The 15,452-nt window shown below is 55.8% G+C and overlaps 7 protein-coding genes across 7 annotated transcripts; 3 read left to right on the top strand and 4 right to left on the bottom strand.

Moving 5' to 3' along the window:
* Nucleotides 1-89: 89 nt before the first annotated feature.
* Nucleotides 90-1,099, bottom strand: LTHEOB_3461 (Short-chain dehydrogenase/reductase SDR; the record flags this gene model as incomplete). The annotated part of the gene is made up of 4 exons (XM_035512387.1): nucleotides 90-259; nucleotides 314-418; nucleotides 472-674; nucleotides 819-1,099. 4 exons carry the CDS (start codon nucleotides 1,097-1,099, stop codon nucleotides 90-92), a joined length of 759 nt encoding a protein of 252 aa, XP_035362549.1.
* A 1,207-nt stretch (nucleotides 1,100-2,306) lies between these two features.
* Nucleotides 2,307-3,293, bottom strand: LTHEOB_3460 (uncharacterized protein; the record flags this gene model as incomplete). Its single annotated transcript, XM_035512386.1, has 2 exons — nucleotides 2,307-3,040; nucleotides 3,152-3,293. 2 exons carry the CDS (start codon nucleotides 3,291-3,293, stop codon nucleotides 2,307-2,309), a joined length of 876 nt encoding a protein of 291 aa, XP_035362548.1.
* Nucleotides 3,294-5,110: 1,817 nt separating this feature from the next.
* Nucleotides 5,111-6,448, bottom strand: LTHEOB_3459 (alcohol dehydrogenase; the record flags this gene model as incomplete). The annotated part of the gene is made up of 5 exons (XM_035512384.1): nucleotides 5,111-5,293; nucleotides 5,359-5,510; nucleotides 5,567-5,729; nucleotides 5,795-6,364; nucleotides 6,416-6,448. The coding sequence occupies 5 exons, from the start codon at nucleotides 6,446-6,448 to the stop codon at nucleotides 5,111-5,113; spliced, it is 1,101 nt and encodes a 366-aa protein (XP_035362547.1).
* A 592-nt stretch (nucleotides 6,449-7,040) lies between these two features.
* On the bottom strand, nucleotides 7,041-8,316 carry LTHEOB_3458 (Mitochondrial carrier protein; the record flags this gene model as incomplete). Its single annotated transcript, XM_035512383.1, has 3 exons — nucleotides 7,041-7,825; nucleotides 7,884-8,181; nucleotides 8,251-8,316. The coding sequence occupies 3 exons, from the start codon at nucleotides 8,314-8,316 to the stop codon at nucleotides 7,041-7,043; spliced, it is 1,149 nt and encodes a 382-aa protein (XP_035362546.1).
* A 1,611-nt stretch (nucleotides 8,317-9,927) lies between these two features.
* On the top strand, nucleotides 9,928-11,098 carry LTHEOB_3457 (Cupin RmlC-type; the record flags this gene model as incomplete). Its single annotated transcript, XM_035512382.1, has 3 exons — nucleotides 9,928-9,998; nucleotides 10,060-10,290; nucleotides 10,375-11,098. 3 exons carry the CDS (start codon nucleotides 9,928-9,930, stop codon nucleotides 11,096-11,098), a joined length of 1,026 nt encoding a protein of 341 aa, XP_035362545.1.
* A 529-nt stretch (nucleotides 11,099-11,627) lies between these two features.
* LTHEOB_3456 (Cupin domain-containing protein) lies at nucleotides 11,628-12,176 on the top strand (the record flags this gene model as incomplete). Its single annotated transcript, XM_035512381.1, has 1 exon — nucleotides 11,628-12,176. One exon carries the CDS (start codon nucleotides 11,628-11,630, stop codon nucleotides 12,174-12,176), a length of 549 nt encoding a protein of 182 aa, XP_035362544.1.
* Nucleotides 12,177-12,926: 750 nt separating this feature from the next.
* On the top strand, nucleotides 12,927-15,414 carry LTHEOB_3455 (Cullin protein; the record flags this gene model as incomplete). The annotated part of the gene is made up of 4 exons (XM_035512380.1): nucleotides 12,927-12,976; nucleotides 13,033-13,214; nucleotides 13,270-15,167; nucleotides 15,220-15,414. The coding sequence occupies 4 exons, from the start codon at nucleotides 12,927-12,929 to the stop codon at nucleotides 15,412-15,414; spliced, it is 2,325 nt and encodes a 774-aa protein (XP_035362543.1).
* Between the last annotated feature and the right edge of the window lie 38 nt (nucleotides 15,415-15,452).

Raw genomic sequence — 15,452 nt, 5'->3', positions numbered from 1 at the left:
TCATATACAGTCTATATCGTCATTACATCATTACAGGGTGGTTATACATCAAACATGAACGTGAACGTGAACATGAACAAATGAGAGGTCTAGAAAGTGGCGTTACCACTGTCGACCGAGACCGAGTTACCGGCCATCCAGCCGCTCTCTTCGGTGGCCAGCTGGACAACCATCTTGGCGACGTCTTCCGGCAGTTTCGCAATGGCCGCCAGCGCCTCCTCGGTCTCCAGCCCGTTCTCCGGCATCGACATCTTGGTATCTGCGCGCTGTCAGTTCGGGTTGCGTAATACGAGTCGTCGAGGGCAGTGCTTACAGCCAGGGGTGATGGCGTTGACGTGGATGTCGTGGTCGCGGAGCTCTTGGGCGATGGTTTGGGTCATGTCGGTGACAAGGGAGTGCTTCGAGGGGGACTCGCCCGCTGTGGAAATGTAAGTATTCGCAACACTTCTCGATGGTAGGGCTAGCGCTTACTTGAGCCGGTCTGAACGCCAGCGATGTTGATGATCCAGCCGCGGTCCATGCTGGGGAGCTGGTCCTGCTTCTTCATCTGGGCACCAGCATACTTGCAGCCGAGGGAGGTGCCGCGAGCGTTGATGGCAAAATTCCTGTCCCAGGCCTCATTCGAGAGCATGATGCTGCCATCCTGGCCAGTGACACCAGCGTTGTTGATGAAACTGTTTGTCACATGGTTAGCATGGACGATCCGATGACGACGACATCACCCGACAAGGGAATGCCAAGCAAGAGGGGGAAGAATAGTATCGGTGAAAGAGGCCACCTCATAGGGAAGGTGCTTTCGAAAGAGATGGAAGACTCACATATCAATCCTGCCGAAGTGGCTCACCGCCTCTTTGACCAGCCTCTTCACGCTGTCGGCTCTGGTCACGTCCGTCTGGACGAAGATGGCCTTGCCGCCAGCTTTGTTGATTTGCTCGTGGGTGGGGACCTCGGTGTCTTCACTGCCTTGTCTTCTCTCCTCGAGGTCGGCGCAGACGACCTGGGCGCCCTCGGTGTAGAGGGCAAAGGCAACGGCCTGGCCGATACCGGTGGAGGAGCCAGTGACGACGGCGGTCTTGCCAGCAAGACGAGCAAAAGACATGATGGCGGATTTGATGGGGGGGATGTGCGTTTAAGGTTGAGGTGATGCTGATCTTGATCCAGTCGAAGATACGCAGCGAGTCTCGAAGCTCTGCTTCTAAAGATAGGTGATGTGTGGTGGGCAAAGATGAAAGATGTGTGTTGATAGGAGAAGAGGGCGATAAGATGTAGCTGTTCTCACCGCAAGTTGTAGTCTGTTCCTGCAGTTGGAGCTAACCTCGAGAACTGCGAACACCCCATTTATACGGGAGACTGGATTGCTCTAGAGCAAGTCGAAGCGGGTGTTGGCCTTGAGAGCTAAGGCAAGCATGGCATGGGCGTTGCGCGCGGCGCCGCTCCCGCGAACGGCGCGAAACATCGACACGGATGAGCGCTTGGCCCCTTCCCAGCGCCAGTTGGATCCACGAAAGCGCTTGCGTTGCAAAGGCTCGACGCAGGGACGGAGGGCGGGTGGGATGGCAGCATCCGGACCTCACCGGTGGACCTGTCCCCACGGACTCAAGCGTCTAGAACGGCGCTCTCCGCTGACACGACGTGTACGAATGAAGAACGGACCCACTGCCAGCTTGCACCAGTTCCGTGGTGGGATGGCATGAGCAGGTGGGGCAGCCAGCGCTCAGGGCGGGCGGTGCAATCGCCGAGGACGAGGTGTGAGTGGCGGACGGGCGTGTGGCTCGAGACGCTGGCCTAAAGGGGCTTGAGCAACGGTCGGAATGCCAGAACTGATGTAGGATCGCCGCAAATCGGGAGCAAGCGAGTGCGGGGGACAACGCAGGGCCCGGCCAGCGAAACAGAAACACTCCGCACGCTTCCTCGCAGCCAGTCACCGGCCGGCGCGCGCCTCTGGTTTCAGGAACACGCGCTTGCCAGGCGCCCAGTCTCTGTCCTGGAAGCTCTCGAAGCTGCCGTCAGTGGCTGAGGCTGTGCCCCTTAGAGCATGGCGCTTAAGGGCCCACCTCCCGCCACGCGGGAGCGGCAGCGTGCCTTCCGCCAGGGGAACACGGCAGCTAAGCTTGTTTGCATCCTGTCCATTTGCTCATAGCATCTTGAAGCTAAACTTACAGTCATCATGCTAAGTCCGTGACCATCTTCACGCGCCTCACTTCTTGTCGCGCGTCACTGTCGCCGCCGCCACTGCCCGGTTTCCGATCTGCCCCGCCATCTTTTTTTGGTTCGCGCGCGCGACGCCCGCTCCGTCATAGCCAATATCACACGTCAATGCCGTCAACCGTCACGCCCTTGTTCCATTCATACTGCATGACGCGCGCGACTTCGATCGCCGAGTCGTGCGACACCATGGCGCCGACGAGATACAGGCTGGCGTCCAAGCCCGTCGTGATGCCGCCGCTCGTGATGACACGGAGGCCGCCGAGGCGCAGGCTCGAGCGGCGCGCGATGCTCTCGCGGCGGCGGCCCTCCTTCCACGCATTGCTGCCCTTGCGCGCGATGCTCTTGCGCCGGCCGTCCGGGCGCGCCTTGAGAATGAAGGGGTTCTCGTCCTCGTTCTCGCCCAGTTCAAAGCGCGCGTTGTTGACCACGTAGCGCTCCTCCATCACGTTGGTCTGCTGGAGGTCGCCCTGCTGGGCCGCCTTCTGGCAGATGACCTCGAACTTTGTGTAGTAGTCGGGATGAGTTGTCGCCGACAGCCCCTGGAGCACGCCAGCCTGCGCGAGCAGCAGCGAGCCCGTGCACACGGACATGAGAGTGCGCTCTTTGGTCAGGTCCTTCTGCTGCAGCTCGGCGAAAGCCTTGATGAGCTTCATCGGCTCCTCGTTCTTCTCGAGCACGGGGTCGGTGCCGCCGCCCGGGACGATGAGGACGTCGAAGTCGTTGAGGTCCTCGTGCGCATCCTCGAAGTCCATGTGCGCGCGGAAGGATGCACCTTGCTCCGAGACCGTGTGCTCGGTGGCCGAGACAAACCTAATGTTGAAGGCTTTGCCGGCTATAGTAAGGCGACGTCATGTTAGCAGCCGCACGTGAGAAGAGGAGACGGCACGTTCCCGCTGGTTCGCCGTTCCCCGGTTTTCCTCAATTGATGGATGCAATCACTCACCAGGGTCGCCGGGGTTGTGCCTGGCCGTGTGGAGAACCTCGACGGGACCGGCGACGTCCAACGTGTCGAAACCAGGATGGAGGGCGAAGAGCACCTGGATCGGAGGCGTCGGCCCACCGCTGGTCTCGGCAACCGCACTCATCTTGACGGTTCACAGCTGATGCACTCGGTGAAATTGGGAAATTGGGCAGAGGGTGGCGGGTTCTGAGCTCTGTGGGCCTTCCTGCAAACCACGGGTGAGGGGGAAGACTCGAAGGAAGGAACAGGTGTCGGGAGCAGTGCGGGGTTTTTGTGGCATGTCAGCGCAGGATGCCAGCCATCCTGTCTGGGGACAGCCTGAAAGGTCGAAGCAGCTCACCTGAGCTACCCCGCCTTCTCTAGTGCTAGCGCCCGTCTATCCCCCACACGCTAGCCGTTGATCAGCAACACCAAAATGCCCCTACCCATCCTAATTGCTCCTTCTACAATCCCTCTCGCAGCCGATGGCTAGCGTGGATTTGCTTTTTGCTCATGTTATAAGTACCTGAAGCTGGCGTCCGGACGCAAATGTCGAATTAACAAATACATGTACATTCACGTCCGGAGATAGCTTCAACTACTCATGATATGTCCAAAAAAAAAAAAAAAACTAACCAACGCTAGCCATCGGCTGCAATACCCCCTGTACCTTCATTTCCCGGCAGTTGCTCCCTCCTTCTTCCACCACAGTGGGTGCCGAAAGATCTGAGCCATCGTAACTAATTATACATTCCCGTCCGGACGATAGCTTCAACTACCCATGGCATGAGCAAAAATATTCACCCGTTGCATCACACACAAGATCTCCACATGAACACGATGGAATTTGTCTATCAACATGCATGCGGTTGTACATACAACATTACCGCCTACCGCCGCATGGGCCAAAATAGCTACTCACTCCCTGAATCATTCTCTATCGGCTGCCCTGATCTCTCGCGTCGTGTCTCACGTCGGATACTTCCTCTGGAACGAGAGAACAGTTCTATGGCCCGTGGGTTGTCCTCGATTTGAAAGAAGTGAGCATACACCGGTACTGTGGTGTTTCCAGTCACAAAGTCCAGCAGGAACCGCGACTCAAATTGGCGGTGTGTCAACGGGCCAATGCAACTTCTGGTGTAATGAAAGTGGACATCGTAGATTTCGGGATCATATCCGAAGAATCGATAAGCGATCTCCTCGAGCTCCTGTTGATGACCTAATTAGCATGATAGCGGTGGAAGATGAAGAGCCTCTTTACTACCTCCAATGTCATGCCGATGATGCGATCCCTTTGGGCAAAGGCCAGGTCTGTGATAGCGTCCACCAGCACGAGGTGGAAGTGACCATCCTGGGGGGGTGGCAGGTTAAAGATGTCAAAATAGGTATATTGGTTCCCATTTCCGTTCGTATGTTCGTCGTCGGAAGAAGACGGATTGGATGCGGTGGTGGAGTTATGATGAGTATCTCCGTTCATAAGTAGGCCGGGCATGGTTTGGGTCTCGTTGTAAAAGATATCGTCTGGTTCAGTTATAGCTTTGAACGAATGAAACAAATACGTTCGTAGTCGCTGTATCGATACCCGTTGTGATGTGGATGCGTGGTGATGGGTGAAAGCTGAGGAGTGAAGAGGCTTTAAGAAGCACCAGGCGCAAAGTCTTCCTTCTACAATGAACGTAGCCATCGCGACTGCTGCCTCCCAGCTCGGAAAGTGACGACCTGAAGTAAGCCGCGTAGAATAGTCAAGGTCGTCTAGGAAGCTACATCTGGACCTTGTATCCGTGGTAGATTCCGGCTTTAAAAAGATGCAGCTGGGTCATAAACGTCGTCTGTGAGCGCTGCAAGTAGGCGCGAGGCTTGCATAAAGCTTGTTGTTAAGAATTATTGCAGCATTCATGACGACCAGGGACAAGTCAGAAAGGAGAATTGCTGGGCCGTTTAGGGCGTCCGCGGGCAACCAGCCTATTCATCTACTTTGAGAACCGCCCTGCCTTGCAGCTTCCCTTCAACAACAAGGTTGACGTACTTGTCAAGCTCACTTAGCTTACCCTTCGTCAGGATCGGATGTACGAGTCCTCTCGCTGTGAAGTCAAGCATCTCTTCGACTTCCTTCAGCGTGCCAGTCACACTTCCCACGATGTTGAGCTACGAGTTTGATTAGTCATATCCATGACACTGAAGTCAAAAAGGTCAAATTTCAAGAGCCATACCTTTCTCATCGCAACAACAGTAGGCGGCGCGCCAGCCATGACCGTCGAGTCTTTAGGAAAGCCTACAGCCACCATGGTTCCACCAGGGCGCAGCAGATAAGGAGCAACGTCATAGCTCTGCTTGTTGGGGGCGAACACAATGGCGCCATGAGCTTTTCACACTCGTCAGTACGAACGCCAAATTTGGGCAAAACAGGGAGTTTGTCACCTCCGTAGGTCGTAATCTTCGTGACTTCCGCCGTCAAATCCTCGCACTTCAACGCGTCGATGTAGACCTCGGCGCCCAACTTCTTGCAGAGCTCCTCCTTCTCCGGACCCACATCAACGGCTATGCTCCGCATACCCATGACCCTAGCGTACTGCACGCCGAGCTGCAGCCAACACAGTCAGCGAACCACACAGCCGAGACACAGAAAAAAAGGTATCCACCACTCACATGGCCCAATCCACCACCAGCTCCGAGATGCACAATCCACTGCCCTGGCCGGACCCCGCTTCGCTTACAGGCCACATAGGCCGTGACACCTCCACACATGAGGGGGCCAGCTTCCTCATCCGCAACGGCGTCGGGCAGGCGCGTCGCGTAGCGCGCGTCGGTAGCGACGTACTGCTGGAAGGTTCCCGGCGTCGTCAGGCCCGAGTTGAGCTGGGCCGGGCAGTGCAGCTCGTCGGCGCCGTTGGAGCAGAACTCGCAGCGGCGGCACACGCTGGCGCACCACTTGATGCCCGCGCGCTCGCCGACGCGCCACAGGTCCGCGACGTCGGGCGCGACGGCCACGACGGCGCCCGCGCCCTCGTGCCCGCACACGCCGTTGGCCTTCTCCGCCACCAGCACGTCGCTGCCGAACGCCGGCCAGTAGTCGCGCAGGAAGCCGATGTCCGAGTGGCAGAGCCCCGTCCAGCTGATCTTGACGAGGATCTGGCCCGCCTGCAGCTCAGGCACCGCGATCTCCTTGATCGGCGCCGTCAGGCCGCTCTTAATGGCCGCTTTCTGCGTCGCGGGGATCTTGATTTCCGTTTGTGGTTGCTGTTCCTTCCCTTTTTGTTAGTCAGGTACCCCGAAGAGGGTGTGGGCTAGTACTTGTGCCATGATGGGTAGTGTAGAAGAGGTAGGTTCTGCTGAGTGAGAAAGCTGCAGGAAAAGCGGTACATGGACGGGGAACAAGAGAGACCCTATCTTATAAAGCCCACTTGGCTGCCGGACGGAGACATGGAGGAACCTCGGTGCCCCGCATGAGGCTTTCTGACGCGGGGGAACACCTCAGCCTCCTGCCTTCCTAGTTCCAGATATCAGGCATGGGATCTGACGATAGAGTGGGGTGGAGGAACGAATCGGAACATGCTTCGTTGCGGCTGGCCGGATTGCCGCAGGCGACACAAAGCGGCAGAAAAATCTGACACGAGGTAGCCATCAATAGACCCACACCAACCAGGTAAGAGAAGCAGAATGCACTAGCAGAAGATACTCCTGAGGGGAAGAGGAAATCCCTGTAACAGCAATTCTTCGCAATGACGTAAGACTTGAGAGTCGGGAGTAACAACGCCGCCCAATGCTTTGACTTAATAAAAAAGACCCTCCGTCTAATAAAGGGAATGATACAACCTACTGTACAAATATTCTCCGGTCTATAACCCTAAACCCCCGTCCGCATGCCGAACCCAATCATGATAAGTCTTCAAATCTACAATTCCTCTTGAGAAACAAGCGGATGCCGTTCAAACCATCTGAGAAGAGTCTGGTAAAGGACCAACATGGTGCCACTCTGCACGCTCGTCCAGACTGCTCTTGGACCGACTCCACGGAACAGACCCCAAACACCCTCCGTCTTGTAAATCATTCGCAAGCCCTTGATGATTGACGATGTATCGAGCGTGGCTGCCGAATGTTGCTTGAGGGAAGTAGAAGGAGAGGATGTTGAGATAGGTCGCTTTGAGCCTTTAGGCGTTCCATGACCTGGGCCGGGGCCGGGAGGAGTGCTGTGTTTTGAAGGTTTGGAGTTGGACCTTGGCGAACTTGACGAGACATTTGACTTCTGTTTGGCAACCTTTGCATTAAACGCCGCTGCGGCCTCCGGACTCTGCTGCGTTTGGATTCTGGTCTTGACAACATCCAGGGGGCAGGTGATAGTTCCAGCCATGCCACCAGCGGTGGCGCCTGTCAATATTTCCAGCGGGAGGCCGATATCCTTGGACCCAACCCAGCTCTTAGCCAGCTTCTGCTCCTGTTCGTAGAAAGCAAATTGTAGCGCCGAGAAGGGGAGGTCACGCGCCAAGGTAGCCTTGAAGCCATGGAAAAGCGCATGCCATCCTTCCAAGCGCACAATAGTCCTCGCAGCGTGCCATGTACCGCGGTAGTTATAGCCAGATCGAAAATACGGGTTGTTGTAGCGACCTTGGAGCTGAAGCCGGGTCTTGAGGACTTCTGACGGGACGTAGAGGGGTGCAGCGAAAAGATCAGCTAGTAGGCCTAGTTTGAGTTTTAGCGCGAAATGGTTCCAGAGAGTGTGTGGAAGGGGTTCGCGAACCTCCGCTGAAGTATGCAATTGGCGGCGCGATGCCCGCGTCAACCATGAAGCGCTTGCTCCACTCATAAGTGCCAAAGAAAATAACAGTGCCGGAGAAAGAACCCAGAAACGCAGGAATCACTCCGCCATAAAGCCCTCGCAAAAAACCCTCTTGGTGGAATATGGTTCGATACGTATTGCCCATGGAGGTATACTTGGGGGGGATGTGCGGATCACCCTGCTGGCGGGTCTTCACGGTGTCCAGGGAATGCATGAGCATGTCTCCGGTGAGACCGCCCAGGCCACCAGCCAACATCGCCTAAACAGCGCCCGTCAGCCTGTGTATCTGCTATCGTTGCGCGGCGCGCTAGTCCAAGTGCCATCTCACATGGATGTAAGGCGGGCGCTTGGCCTCCAGGTCGACCTCCTCCTCCGCTTCTATCGCAGCGTCCATTGTTCCCGTGATGGGTGAGGGGATTTCGAGTTGCCGGTCATCTTCTACCAATTGCGCCTTTGTCGAGTCGGAGGAAGAGAAAAAGCCGGCCACACGGGCAAGTACCATGAAGGGTCAGCGGTTGAGCGCGCTGCGCCGCGCGTTATGTCGGTGTACTCGCTCGATATCTGAGATGATGGGGTGGCGGGATGGCCCCAGAAAGGTCGTGGGCGCGGGGTGGGAGAAGCGGCGGAGGAGCGGGCGGATTGGAAATGTCGAAGATGCTGAGGGCTGGCCCTGGTGTTCCTGTCGGCGGCCAGTCGGCTGTCGATTTTTAGCTTCGCGCGTCATCGGCCGACCCACCCCCCGGCCTTCTCCCGCCCGTCAACACCAACCGCCTCCTGCTCCGCCACACCTCAGCCGAGAAGCACGCTTCACCCTTATTCGCCCCTGACTCTGTCAAAGAGCCTCTCGGAACAAATGCGATTGACTGGGTAGGGCACGGAACAAAGGAACCTGCAGATCACGGCAACTCCAAACTCCACTTATCCGAGGACGACATTATTGACCCTAGTGTGGATAAAAATAATTGGCACATTCTTCGCTGATGTTGCTGTAGTATTCATTTTGCTCGTAATTTAGCGCGCCCATTGTCTGACAATTTGACTCTTGTCCTCTGTTGTTTGACAGGCAATTCTCTACACTCCTTCGATGTGAATTAGAGGTGAGTGAACGGGAGGGGTATTGCAGCCAAAGGCCAGCGTGAAGAATAGCAACACGCTCTAATCCAGGGTAATTATGCCTCACCCTTTCTTTCCTTTTTATTTTAAAGAAGGTAAAACAACTAATGGGTAGTTGACTATTGTACAGACGTGTGTGGAATCTTTAATTCGACATTCATGTCTGGACGATAGCTTCAACTGCCCATGACATGAGCGAAAAACCAATCAACGCTAGCCTTCGAATGCAATACCCCTCTATATGACTGGTGGCTTAAAGTAGGATTTTTCATTATAATCGCTGACTATACATTCTGTATTAATACTCTTAGGGTTCATTGTACATTCTAATAGCACTTAGCTAGCAGTCGTTTCTTCAGCCAGTCGGTGTAGCGGACCGGATGGCAGCACATTGGCACCACTATTCTTTCATCCAAAATCATTTTTCTCAAGCTACCCCTTTCGTATCAATGAGCTCAGCTGCCTGGGAATGAAATCTTTCTCGTTGATGAGGAAGACGAGAATAGGTAGCATGAGGCCGTGGCATGATTAGCTCCCGACAGCTATGGACGCTAGCTGGGCGATCGCCTCAAGCGAACTACAGTCATTGATCTATGTTTGCGAGATCGCGCCTGGCATTAATGAAAGCCGATGGACTCACAGCTGGAGGTCTGACCAGGAATCCAGCGTTGTTTTGGATTGACTACCGGATGCGGTGCGGGGTTTCGCTTAGTTAGGTGGTGAGTTGTTTACCCAGCGACCTCGAAGCATCCCACCCGCGTACTGCAGCTCCACACTTACAACCAACACCCGCCCACCCTGTCCATCTGCGCACACACTATTTTCTTTACCTCCATCACCGCTGCATCGCATCGCTTAAGCTACGCGACCGCAATCATTTCCTCACACTATCATGTCGTCCTGGCTACAGAAGCAGCGCAAGGCCGAGCTTGTCGCCCTGGCCGATGAGGCCGGCTTTACTGGGTACACAGCTACCACCACCACGCGTCAGGAGCACGAGCGCATCCATTACTAACCGACCCAGATACGAGAACATGCTCAAAGATGACCTCGTCGCCGGCCTCGATGAGCACTTGAAGAATAATTCAACGCGCCTCGTCGGCAAGAGCTCCTTCGCCGAGTACTACGAGCGCAGCTCGTCGCCCGTGAAGAAGACACGCGCAAATCTGGAATCAGACAGCGAGCCTCGTGAGCCCCGCTCAACGCGCCCGCGTAGGCGCGTCACCAAGATCAAGCAGGAGCAGATCGAGTCGCAGTAAGTCCGCGTGAATGGCGCGACGCGTACTCGGACTCGGGGACGCGTCCGATGCAACACAGAGCTAACAATTGCCCGGTGTAGAGATGAGGCAGAGGCTCAGGCCACTCCCGTGCAGACCAAGGCTCTCGCCACGCGTACTCCTCGAGCCGTTCAGCGCGTTGCTGCTCAGGTTCCGCTCCCGCCCTCTCCTGCTGTCGTCACCGACGCCATTGAGCGTCAGACTGCCATTGTCAAGACCAAGGTTGGAAATGCCTGGACAAACTCGGGGGTCACCGACTGGGCCGAGTACATTCGTGAGGTGCTGAGCTCGGTCGTCGGCGTCGAGGCTGCCGTCATCCTGGTTGAGGCGTTTTACCTCCAGAAGAAAGTCATGCCATGGCTGTACTTCTTCGACATTCCCGCTATCAGCGCGCTGGGCACCAATTCGTATTCCGTGCAAATCCCCGAGTTTTTCGCCCTCTTGACCAGCGCTTTCTGGAGCCCGTCTCTGCTTTGGGCCAACACCAGCTTGTTCATTCCGCTTTTCTTCGCCTACTTCTTCAACATTACCGTCAAGGCCAAGGCCAATGGCAATGGCCGCCCCGCATCGAAGCCCGAGTACCAGGTCGATCCCCTGACCTTTAACCTTGCCAAGGCTTTGGTGTCGTACATGGTTTATGCCCAAGGCGTTCGTTTCAGTGGTTTGGTTGCCGACGAGACGGTCTTCACCGTTTCGGAGGCTTTGCCTGGCGGCCATAATGGTGTCTTCATCGGTGCAGGTATTGGCGCTATTGTCAGCATCTACGAGGCTGTGCTCAAGAGATAAGTTTGACTGAAGTGCGTCTTGGTTTGTGAATACTTGGTACTGCGCATCGTTCTTTGGACTTTTGTCTTGGCGGTTTTCGAGGGGCTTTCAAAGGCGGTTGGAACTTGGCGTCTATCATCGCGCTCATTGCGAGCCGCTGGCGGACTGGACTGGGGGCACGTATGGCGGCGTTGGACGGCGTTTGCGGAGTTGGTCCCTTGTCCCATCGGACAGACTTCTCTCGAGAGACCTATGACCATCACTGCGGTCTGGTTTTGGAGTGGGTGTTGTCAAGTCCTTGTTAGACGTGTGCACATTCTTGTGACTCGGATTGGCTTTGCTTGGGACAGCTTGGCCGCGGGACCCTTGCAAAGCCATATCGATACGGGGATGACGTAGACGCAATGCAATCATCATTATCCCATGCGCGCGGACCTCGAAAGCGATTTCAGTCCGTTGGCTTTTCGAACATTCCCATTATTTGCTTGCTATTGAGTACGAAGATCAGCTTGTCGCCATCATCCTCGCAGGTGCATCATTACTGTTAGAAATGGCACCAAATATTTCCTTGACGCCGCTGGCAAGCCTGAGAGTTAGCAAGCACCAAATTCCGGCGCACAGCCTTACTCCGAACACCAGCATCCAGCGAAAACCGCTGCTTGTCTACCATTCGGCATTTGAACCCTCCACCGCGTCAGCCTCAGCCATAGAATCCCATCTCAGCGATGTCGATGTTGTGGTCCCGCAGTGGCGGTATACCATGTACTCTACGACGCATTTTCACAGCACAACTCACGAGGTTCTCTGCATCAGCAACGGCCGCGCGAGGCTCTGCTTTGGCGGCGAGGCCAACGATGGCCGAATCGAGCCTGTCGTTGAGAAGGGCGACGTGATCATCGTCCCAGCTGGCGTTGGCCACCGGCTCCTGGAGGATCAGGCTGGTGGCTTTGAGATGGTCGGGAGCTACCCCAAGGGCTGCAACTGGGATATGTGCTACGGAGAGAAGGGCGAGGAGGAAAAGGTCAAAGGGATCGAGAAGCTAAGCTGGTTCGAGAGGGATCCAATCTATGGCGAAATGGGCCCGGCGGTGGAAGCCTGAGACGGTGGGGAATGTGAGAGGCTGCTGCCTGAGTTTTGGCAGCCTAAGATGGTGCCGGCGGTGATGCGTTCAGCGGCGATGACGGAAGGACGGCGGCGGCTTTTGTGACGGCGCCGTGGCCAAGGTGAAAGGGGACATGCGCCACCAGCGAGGTGAAATGTACCCGAAGGTTTGCCAAGACGGTTTCTTGCACCATGTAGTCTGGATGCGGATTGTGAAATGCTGTACTGCGCGTGACTCGGAGCTCGGTGGCTTGGGCGGAGGGGTTTGCGGCGAGCTGGGGTTGCGGGCGGTAGGGCTGTGTAGGCGGCAACCTTGGCCGTTGAGTCGACACGCCTAGCCCGCTTGCCGCTTTGCACCTTACAACTTCACCTCCACACCCTCCCCCTCTCTTCCACCGTCGACTTCCTCGACGCTCTATACCAGTCCTCCGCCCTGGTCTTCCGGTCGCCCGCCCTGCGCCCGCTGCGACAAGATCTTGCGCGAGCCGCCCCGATCCCGCGTGTCGCTACCGAGCTGCGTCCTGCTACCACTTGCGCTGGACCGCCGGACACGCGCAGCTTAGTGCTTGCATTCGCCGAACCGCACCTTCTAGCGTCGGCGTTGACGTGCTGGAAGCCAACGCTTCGGCAGCAAGGAGAACACCACCTCTCCTCTATCCTCGGCCGCCTTGTTCGCGTCGCCCACCCTCCTACTCCACCGCGTCGATTGCGACTGTCCTGAGCGGCAGTCCGCCCCAAATCATCCACAATGCCATCTCCTATGCCGCCCATGCCCACCAAGGATGACTCCGCGGGCACGTATGTATTGTTGCTGCTCCGATCCTCCGTACACTTGCTGACTTGCCTCGCTACAGGTGGGCATATCTCCAGGCCGGCGTGGACCGCATCATGACGGACCTGCGAGAGGGTATTGATATGAAAACATACATGGGACTGTACACAGCGATTCACAACTTCTGTACCGCTCAGAAGGCCGTTGGTAGCGGAGGCTTCGGGGCCACCGGTGGCGCTGGTGGCGTCAACAACCGGGGAGGAGGTAAGTCGGCTCATCCGCTCACTGTCTTAGACTAGCGATAATGACACACAGGAAGCACACCTGCTCGGTGAAGATCTCTACCATCACCTTATCGAGTACCTCAAGGTCCACCTCTCCGAAGTCTACCAGAAGTCCACCGAGCACGCCGACGAAGCCCTCCTAACATTCTACATTAAAGAATGGAATCGCTACACCACCGCTGGTCAGTACAACAACCACCTGTTCCGGTACTTGAACCGTCACTGGGTCAAGCGAGAGATGGATGAGGGAAAGAAGAACATCTACGACATCTACACGTTGCACCTGGTGCGGTGGAAGGAGGACATGTTCATGGCTACGCAGGAGAACGTTATGAAGTCCGTGCTGCGGCTGGTGGAGAAGCAGAGGAATGGAGAGACGATCGAGCAGAGCCAAATCAAGAGTGTCGTGGACTCCTTTGTGTCCCTCGGCCTGGACGAATCAGACAGCACCAAGACCACCCTGGATGTGTACAAGGAATTCTTCGAGAAGCCGTTCCTTAACGCCACCGCCGAGTACTACAAGCAAGAGTCGAGTCGCTTCCTTGCGGACAACAGTGTTGTTGATTACATGAAGAAGGCCGAGGCACGCCTGGATGAGGAGAAGGAGCGCGTCCCGTTGTACCTGCTGGACGAAATCATGGCTCCCCTCATGAAGACGTGCGAGACGGTTCTGATTGCCGATCACTCACAAGCTCTTCGCGAGGAGTTCCAGCTTCTTCTGGATCAGGACCGCATTGACGATTTGGCACGGATGTACAAGCTGCTCGCTCGGATTCCCCAAGGCCTCGACCCTCTTAGGACCCGTTTCGAGAACCACGTCCGAAAGGCCGGCCTGTCTGCGGTCGAGAAGGTCGCAACGGATGATCTTGAGCCTAAGGTCTATGTAGAGGCTCTGCTGGAAGTCCACACTCAGTACCAGGATCTGGTCAACAAGGCTTTCGCGGGCGAGTCGGAGTTCGTCAGATCGCTGGATAATGCATGCAGGGAGTTTGTCAACCGCAACAAGGTCTGCAAGTCAGGGTCTACCAAGTCGCCTGAGCTTCTAGCCAAGTACACCGACCAGCTGCTGAAGAAGTCCGGTGCCAAGATGTCTGAGGAAGATGACATGGAGAAGCAGTTGACACAGATCATGACCATCTTCAAGTACATCGAGGACAAGGATGTCTTCCAGAAGTTCTACTCGCGCATGCTTGCGAAGCGTCTGGTCAACACCAACTCGGCTTCCGATGATGCTGAAACTTCCATGATCGCCAAGCTGAAGGATGCCTGCGGTTTCGAATACACGAACAAGCTTCAACGTATGTTCCAGGACATGCAGATCTCCAAGGATCTGAACTCCTCCTATAGGGAGTGGATGTCCGGCCTCGACGACGACGTGAAGAAGGGGGCTATCGATGCTACCTACCACATTCTCGGTACCGGTTTCTGGCCGCTCAACCCTCCAACCACCCCATTCGCTCCTCCGCAGGTCATCGTCAAGACTTACGAGCGCTTCGGCTCCTTCTACGGCTCCAAGCACTCCGGCCGCAAGCTCACATGGCTGTGGCAGCTGTGCAAGGGTGAGATGCGCGCTAATTATATTAAGATTCCCGGCAGCAAGGCGTCTCCCATCTTCCAGGTTTCCACTTACCAGATGGCCATCTTGTTGCTTTTCAACGACTCAGAAACTCTAAACTACGAGGATATTGAGCAGGCAACGAAGCTTGATAGAGGAACCATGGATCCCAGCATCGCCGTCTTCCTCAAGGCGAAGGTGTTGACTATTAGCCCTGAGGGGTCTAAGCCTGAGCCTGGGACAAGCTTCACCCTCAACCACGGTTTCAAGACCAAGAAGCTGAAGGTCAACCTGAACATCGGTATCAAGAGTGAGCAGAAGCAGGAGGTCGAGGATACGCACAAGACGATCGAGGAGGACAGGAAGCTCCTCATGCAGGTAAGTTTACTATTCTCCGTTGGTATTGAACACTCATTAACTTTGCTCTTAGTCGGCTATTGTGCGTATCATGAAGTCCAGGAAGAAGATGAAGCACCAGCAACTCGTCGGCGAGACGATCAACCAGATCCGCTCTCGCTTCACGCCCAAGGTCGCAGACATCAAGAAGTGCATTGACATTCTGCTAGAGAAGGAGTACCTGGAGCGTCTTGAGGGAGAGGAGAACGATCTCGGCTACTTGGCTTGAGTCGTCGGCAGGCGCTGTGTGCTTTTTTTCCTGTCAAG

Source organism: Lasiodiplodia theobromae (genome assembly GCF_012971845.1).
Source record: "Lasiodiplodia theobromae strain AM2As chromosome Unknown scaffold_9, whole genome shotgun sequence".
Classification (NCBI taxonomy): Eukaryota; Fungi; Ascomycota; class Dothideomycetes; order Botryosphaeriales; family Botryosphaeriaceae; genus Lasiodiplodia; species Lasiodiplodia theobromae.
The sequence above is the reverse complement of the archived record's forward strand: the minus strand, read 5'-3'. Positions and strand labels throughout refer to the sequence as shown.